Source organism: Phalacrocorax aristotelis, chromosome 13 (assembly GCF_949628215.1).
Source record: "Phalacrocorax aristotelis chromosome 13, bGulAri2.1, whole genome shotgun sequence".
Classification (NCBI taxonomy): domain Eukaryota; kingdom Metazoa; phylum Chordata; class Aves; order Suliformes; family Phalacrocoracidae; genus Phalacrocorax; species Phalacrocorax aristotelis.
In genome coordinates, this window is record NC_134288.1 from 9,070,092 (window position 1) to 9,077,310 (window position 7,219).

Consider the following 7,219-nt stretch of genomic DNA (forward strand, 5'->3'; position numbering starts at 1 on the left):
GGATGGGACTGGGGCTCCCAGCTGCTGCACATGGGGAGCTCTGGGTGCTGCTGGGGCTCTGGGTAATGGGGCACAGCAGGACTGTGGGGCCTCAGGGGCCCTCAGCGCTGGCACCTCAGCCCTGAGACCTTCTGCAGTCACCAGGGGCCTGCAGGGAGCCTGGGTATGCAGCAGGGCTCATTAGCACCAGTGACCTTCCCCTTCTTGTCCCCAGCCAGTGCTAAGCGGGTTTGTTACATATTTAATATCCTGAGAGCGTTATTAGTCGGTATTTAATGATGGATACAACCTGTGGGATAATCCCAGTCTGAGCAGGGAGGCACAGCGGCAGGAGCCGCGCAGCTCGGGGGGTTGTGGGCTTTCGGGGCCCCTCGCACAGCTGCCCACCACTGCCCTGCCCGCCTGCTGCCCCCGGTCTGCCAGCAGCCAGGAATGCCCCGGTGCCTGCAGGGTCAAGTCCACACCCAGGCAAAGGGTCCCCAGCCATCTCTGGGGCTGCAGGGCCCCTTCCCCTCTGCAGCCGGGAATCCAGCTGCAGGCACGATAGCACTGGGGCTTGGGCAAGGACCTGGCCAAGCTGGATGAGGAGCAGGTTCTGGGGCAGCACCTCACACCACCCACACCCTACTGGGCCGTGCACAAGTTCTCCCACCAGCCCCCAGCCCTCCAACCTGGCCCACCGTAGCATGGGGGGCCCTGGCAACCCCTGTCCCAGGGCCAGGTCAGGGCTGGGGTCAAGGATGGGGGACCAATGGCTCTTGGCACTCCAGTAGGGCCCGCATGTGCTGTGTTCCATGAACGTCCCTGTGCATGCTGTGGTGCCATGGGTGTCCGTGGGGCTCACGTGGGCCCCATGCACCAGCCCCTGATGCCGCTGCACCCCATCCCTGGGGGCTGCACGGGCTGTGCAGGGGCCACACAGGATGGGGGGGGCGGGGGGGGACGGCATCCTGGTGTGGGTCCTGAACACATCCTTGCTAGTGGTGGGCAGGCAGGGAGGATGGTCCCTGCCAATCCTTGCCTGACAATAGCTGGGGAGGGGGCAGCTTTGGCTGCCCCAGATCCCTGGTGCCGCTCTCGTGGGTGCTAATGCTCCCTAATCAGCTGTCAGTCACCACAGACCCCGGCAGCTATAAAACGCCTGAGAGCAGCTCCCCGGTTCCTCTCCCTGCAGCAATGGCAGCTCCTCGGGGTGAAGGGAGCCCAGGCCAAGAGCTGGGGGACTGCAGGGGGCCCTGGGGAGACCTGCAGAGGCCCCCCCAAGCCCTGCTGCCCTGTCCCTGCCCCTGCCCCATGCTGGCCAGCTACAGCCTGCTGCCACCCCACCTGAGCCTCCTGGCGCCCTCGGTAAGTGCCACATGGGAGCTCCTGGGGGGCCAGGATATAGGATCCCTACCAGGACTGGACTGGGGCTATGTGGGGCGGTTGGGGTCAGGGCTGGGGAGTTGCTGTCCCAGGTTCCCTGCCCCCTCCTACACCCTAGCACCTTGGGGACTGCAGTGCCGGGCACGGGAGAGGACAAGAGCAGACAGGACCTAACTCTGCCAAGCCTCTACATCCCCCAGCTCCTCTCCTCCAGCTGCGGGTGCCCCCCACCCCATCCTGTCCTGACACTCCTGTGCTCCCTCCAGGTCTCACCAGCCTACGAGGTGCCGCCGGGGCTGCTACCCAGTGCCAGGCTCTGCCCGCCGTGCTGCCGGCAGCCTCTGCCCGTGGAGCCGGGGCGGGCAAAGGTGGTGGCACGGGAGAGCACCGGAGCACTGAAAGCCTGGCTGGCACGGCACCCCAGAAATCCCTACCCCAGCAAGGGAGAGAAGGTGATGCTGGCCGTGGTCAGCCGGATGAGCCTCACCCAGGTCTCCACGTGGTTCGCAAACGCCCGCCGGCGCCTCAAGAAGGAGAACAAGGCTGGCTGGGCACCGCGTGGCGCCTCGGACAGCGAGGACAGCGAGGGCGAAGGGGCCCCACCGGGTGCCCGCCCTGGCCCTGACCAAAGTCCCAGCCCTGCGCAGGATGTGTGTGGGGGCAGTCCCGAGGGGGGCGCAGGCCCTGGGCAGGGCAAGCAGCCCCAGAAACCCAAGATCTGGAGTGTGGTGGCGATGCTGGCATCTTCCCCCAGCGAGACCGAGGGCCGCCCAGGGGTGCCAGTGGGGCCAGAGCAGGGGTAGGGCTGCGGCAGTCATGCTCTGACCCCAAGGGCCAGGCAGGGGCTGGGGCTGTGGCCGTGAGGCAGGGAGACCCTCATGGCCAGGCACAGCAGGCCAGACAGCCATGGGACCTGGCGGCTGCCTGGACAGGAAGAACAGGAGGTGTGGGCAGGGAGAGACATGGGGCACTAATAAACGTGACTCTGTCTTGGACCGCCTGGTGTTGCCTGTCTGCAGTAGGGATACTGGTGGGGATGCTGGCAGGGGTGGGGTTGGGGGCTGGTGGGGATGCAGACATCACCACTGCCAGCGCTGCTGTGGGTGGCTCCACCGCCCCTGGGGAGCCGGGCAGCTCCTGCCCCAAGCCCCTCAGGCTGCCCCTTGCCTGGCCCCCTCTGCTCCACCGTGATGTCCCCTCGCTTCCTGAAGCAAGACCCTCCTGCATACCCATCCAGGCTGCTGGGAGTTCACCATCCCCACTGCTGGTGGGGCTGCCCCCATTCAGCAAAGGAAGAGCTGCAGCATTTCAAGGCAATTTGGTGCCTTCCTGATGCCCCCTGCCCTTCCCCCTCCCTGGAAGTCCAGGGTCACCCATAGGGTAGGCTCACACTTGGGGCACAGGGCTGGGGTGGCTGTCACAGCACTGTGCCATGGGGCAGCACAGGGCAGCACAGGGAGAGGCATGCAAGGACAGGGACACACATTGATGAGGACACGCAAGAGGCAAATGAGGGGACGGGGGAGTGGGAGCGGCAGTGCCTGTACACTTGCTGACTGGGACATTGGCTGCTGGGACTGGGCTCAGACCTGCTGGGTTCCCCATGCCCTGGGGGGCTGGGCTCGTGGTGGGCGGCTCCGTGCAGCCATGGGGTGACAAGTGGGGCTGGGGAGCTGGATGGGGAGGGGAGAGGGGACCAGGAGCCCTGAGAAGGCACGGACAAAGGGCAGAGCTGTATGCTGGTTTTTAATGTTCCTAAGAACTAGGAAACAGAAATCAAAAATAGACTTTGCTCTTCTTGGTAAAAGTAATAAAATGGTTAGCGGTGTTAAATTAATCCTTACAAAACAAAACCCAAGGAGGTTAAATAAAGCCCGGAGGCTCCGCATAAAAACCACAACGACTACAAAACAGCTGCAAAGACGTCTTTACACACCAAAGAAACTCCTCTTCTCCGCTCCTCCCCTATACGGTACACAGTGCCGGCGAACACGGGACTCACGCATGTGGGAAAGAAACACGATGCGATGGGAGCAGCCCTGCGAGGAGCACGGGCGCCACGGACAGAACTATTTACACTGTGGACATGGAGCTGTGCTGGTGCCAGCCGGCCGCAGGAGCCCCCGGGCTCTGCCCGCCCTTCTCCTGCCGGCACCGGGCTGCGGCCAGCTGCCGGGGCCCTCCAGGCGCGGCGCTAGGCGCCGAGCACTCGTGCTTCCTTAGTTGGGATTAGTGTCCCAGCCGCTGCTTTGCTATCAGCCCAGCTCCTGCTCTTTGTGTGCTGTGAAGGAAGGGGATGAGGAACTGAGGGTCTGGTCTGAATGCTCGTAGGCAGCAACAAGCTCCTGCAGCCGCTCTGGCGTGAGCTCTCACTAGGCAAAGCCCACACTGTTCTGCAAGGGAAGGCAATAGTTGCTGAGCATCTCCCTGTGGTCCAGGCACAGCGCCATGCTGTGGGTCAGCCGTGGGTTGGGGAACACCTGTAGCCAAGGTGCCTAAAGCCTCCCCAGTGTGGGCACAGGGCTTGGCCATGCAGGGTCAGGAGTGGGGGAACCCGAAGACCTCCCGGCACAGACACTGGCAGAGGCTGTAGACAATGCAGAGGAGGAGGGTGGAGGGCACAAGGCTGACCAGGACGATGCCCAGGCTGTGGTGCTCGATGAGCAGGAGGTAGATACCAAAGGGCAGAGAACTGAAGTAGAGGAGGCAGAGGACACCCAGGATGAAGCGGGGGACAGCTCGCCACCCCCAGGAGTGGCACTTCTGCCCAGGGCTGTGGCAGGGCAATGTGCCCAGGCTGGCGGAGCGGTACAGCCGCACCACCTCGAGCCTGCCCAGGCCCTCCGGCGGGGCCACATCCTCCGGCACCTCCAGGATAGTGACAACCAGGCAGTCAGGGCCAGGCACGGGCTCCAGCACGCTGGGGCAGAGGAGGACCTCAGGGGACCGGGGAGGACCCCGCTTCTTGGCTCGCTCACGGCCTGTCAGCAGTGCCAGCGCCTCACCATCATCCTGCAGCTGCTGCACATCCCCACTGGGCACAGGGCTGTGCCGGCGGCAGAAGGGGCAGCGGAGCTGGCAGGGCGACGCTTGCCCCAGTACCACCATATTGCACAGGCACTTGGCACAGAGGCGGTGGCCGCAGCAAAGCAGCTTGGGTCTGCGGGCGCGGGCATCGTAGCGGCTGTAGCAGATCTTGCACTCCAGCTCGGGGGCTGCGAGTGCCATCGCCTGAGGTCCCCGCTCGCCATCCTGCTGGGCCATGCTCCCACAGGGCTGGCTGAGGGCTGTCCAGGCTGCGGGGAGAGGGAAGCCGCTGTGAGCAAGGGCTGGGGGCGGGGGCGGCGGGGTGGGGGGAGCAGGTTCCCAGGCCCTGCTGCACCCCGTGGGCAAGGTCCTGGTCAGCCCCTGGGGCTCCGTGGCAGATAGGGGCTGAGGGAGCAGGGCATTGGCAGCAGCCCCCCTCCCAGGGCCAGCACAGCCCATCTCTAACCACCAGCTGATGCCACCACCGCTGGGACTTGCCCCCATCCTGGCCTCTGCGTCTGGGTGGGAGAGAGACATCTTTCCCAGGGCACAGGACTGACTGCACGGTGGGGGCCTGAGTCCTGGGTGTAGCTTGTCCCTTCCCGTGCGTGCAGGTTTCTCGGTGCCCTGGGGCAGGGACGGCTCCGGGCACCGGATTCTGATGGCTGCAGGGACGCCCCCCCTTCCCTGAAGCCACCCCTCCCTCTACCCCCCCATCCCCGAGCAGTGGGGTGAGCGGGCTCCCAGCCCACACTCCCCGCCCCTCCGTACCTGTGGTCCGCGCCGGGGATCTTGGGTGGGACGCAGCCGTGGGTCAGTCCCTGGCCCTGCGGCCCCGGTGGGCCAGGCTGCGGCCCTGTCCGTGGAGGCAGGCAGGGTGCCGGTGGCAATGTGCGCCCCATGGAGAGGCGTGGGGCACGCTGCCCGCCACGCTGCGGAGGCAGCCCCGGCGCAGGGGCTGCCAGCATCCTCCGCGGCGTTGGCCTGGCAACGCGGAGCGGGAGGCGGATGCTCGGCTGGCCGATGCTGGTGGCGTGCTGAGCCCCGCTTGGGTAGGGTCAGGCCCACCCATGCCGCAGGGCACAGCGGGGTCCCCCGGTCCCCCACCAGGCTGCAGCGTGTCAATGCGGGGGTGGGGGTGGGTGAGTGCAGCTCCCTGCAGTCCCTTCACTCCCACTCAGCCCTAATGATGCTCCTTCCCTGCCTACAGGCTGCAGGCAGTGACCCCTGGGGGCCTCGGCCCAGGGGCGAGAGAAGCCTCGGGGGTGGGTCTTGAGGGCTCCTGCAGCACGGGCAGACCTCTCTCCCCTTCCATGGCTTGGGAACAGGCAGCTTCTGCTTGGCCCCAAGGAGAGAAGCAGCTTCAAGCATGAAGTGCCCAGCGAGGAGGGCTCTGCACACCCATCCCAGGGCCCCACACATTGCCTGCAGGATGGGGATCCTGGGGTGCAGAGAAACACTTAGCACTACCATGTATGCCTAGCCACCTTGCCCCACTCCTGCGCCCCAGGGAGCCGGGGCCAAAGGCACCCGAGGGCTGCAGCGCTTGCTGGAGCCAGGCTGGGCATGGCCAAGCTCTTCCAACATCCCTCTCTGTGGCTGGGTCTCCCCAGCCTTTCCAAATCCTCCCCCGCAGCTGCAGACCCTGCAGGGGTGTTTCCAGCAGCCCTGAGGGTTGGCAGCTGTCAGAGATACACCACCACCACCTCGCCCCTCCCCACACACACCCCCACACACCCCTCGCTGCCCAGGGCTGAAAGGCAGGCCGGTAGTGCTGATTCCTCCCCCGCACAGAGAGGGCAAACCTCCCACCAAGCCTCCATCCCACTGCGCTGCCAGCCGGGAGAGCAGCAGCAACTGCCCACCACGGGTGGCAGCGCTTGTGGGGGTGACAGCGGGGACCCCATGCAGTGATGGCCGAGCCAGGAACACACTTGGGCCCAGGGGCTTGCAGGGGGTTTCCAGCCCCTTGTCAGTGGCAGACTCACAACTTGCTGCTCTCAGCCCCCTCGGGGTGCAGGACAGGGTGTCTGTGCTGGTTAACAAGGAAATTATGGTGTTTTTTTTCTCCATGCAGGGCTCTACCCTGTTCACTGAGCTCCATGAACCGCCCAGGTAATTATTGTCCACACCCTGATGAGCGCAGTGCTGGGCGGCAGCTCTGGCCCACGCCAGAGCAGGCACTTGGGCTGGAGCAGCATCAGCGAGGCGCCCTTCTTTAGTTGTCAAGGTTTGGAAGAGTCTGAACGAATTTACTCCACGTGACCAGGCAACGTCCAGCTCCCAGTGTGACCACTGACCTTCCAGTCCTGCTTGTACCCCCCACCATTCCCAGCTGCACCCCCTGGCTGCTCCCACCACTGCAGCCCCTCATGCAGCCCTTGCAGGCCCAATCTCCATCACCTGGCCCTTGGCTTCACCCTTGGTGCCGGCTCGGGTGGGCAGTGAGCAGCCCCACGCGCTGCGGGACAGCCACTGCCGAGTGTCTCGGTGGGACGTGTCACATCCCGTCTTGGCATCAGGCTGATGGGGGTGCTCCATGCAGGCCAGTCTTGCAGCCTTGAGGATCGGGCACAGCGCAGGCCTGCGAGCAGAACCTGCTCCTTGTCCCAGCCATGCACCCCTGGCCCCTACGCCCTCACTGGACCCTCCACCAGCTGTTGCTTCGTCCCTGCGCTCCTCTGAAGCCAGAGCCCACCGACCTCCGCTGCTGGGGCTCGGCTCCTGATGTGCTCCTGCAATTAAATACATAACAAGATAATTGTCTTGCTCCCTCAGGTGATGGCCAAGGGACTCAGTGAGGACAGACAGACCAAGGAGCAGGTTT

General features: G+C 65.1%; 1 protein-coding gene across 1 annotated transcript; it reads right to left on the reverse strand.

Annotated features, from left to right (window-relative positions):
• Window positions 1-3,092: 3,092 nt before the first annotated feature.
• Window positions 3,093-5,624, reverse strand: LOC142063955 (E3 ubiquitin-protein ligase RNF182-like). The gene is made up of 2 exons (XM_075108410.1): window positions 5,164-5,624; window positions 3,093-4,661 (listed from the first exon to the last, which is right to left on the reverse strand). The coding sequence occupies exon 2, from the start codon at window positions 4,627-4,629 to the stop codon at window positions 3,904-3,906; it is 726 nt and encodes a 241-aa protein (XP_074964511.1). The 5' UTR covers window positions 4,630-4,661; window positions 5,164-5,624; the 3' UTR covers window positions 3,093-3,903.
• Window positions 5,625-7,219: the final 1,595 nt, after the last annotated feature.

Excerpts from the sequence above, each read along its gene's own strand:
- LOC142063955 (XM_075108410.1), bottom strand. The coding sequence starts at position 4,629 with ATGGCCCAGCAGGATGGCGAGCGGGGACCTCAGGCGATGGCACTCGCA.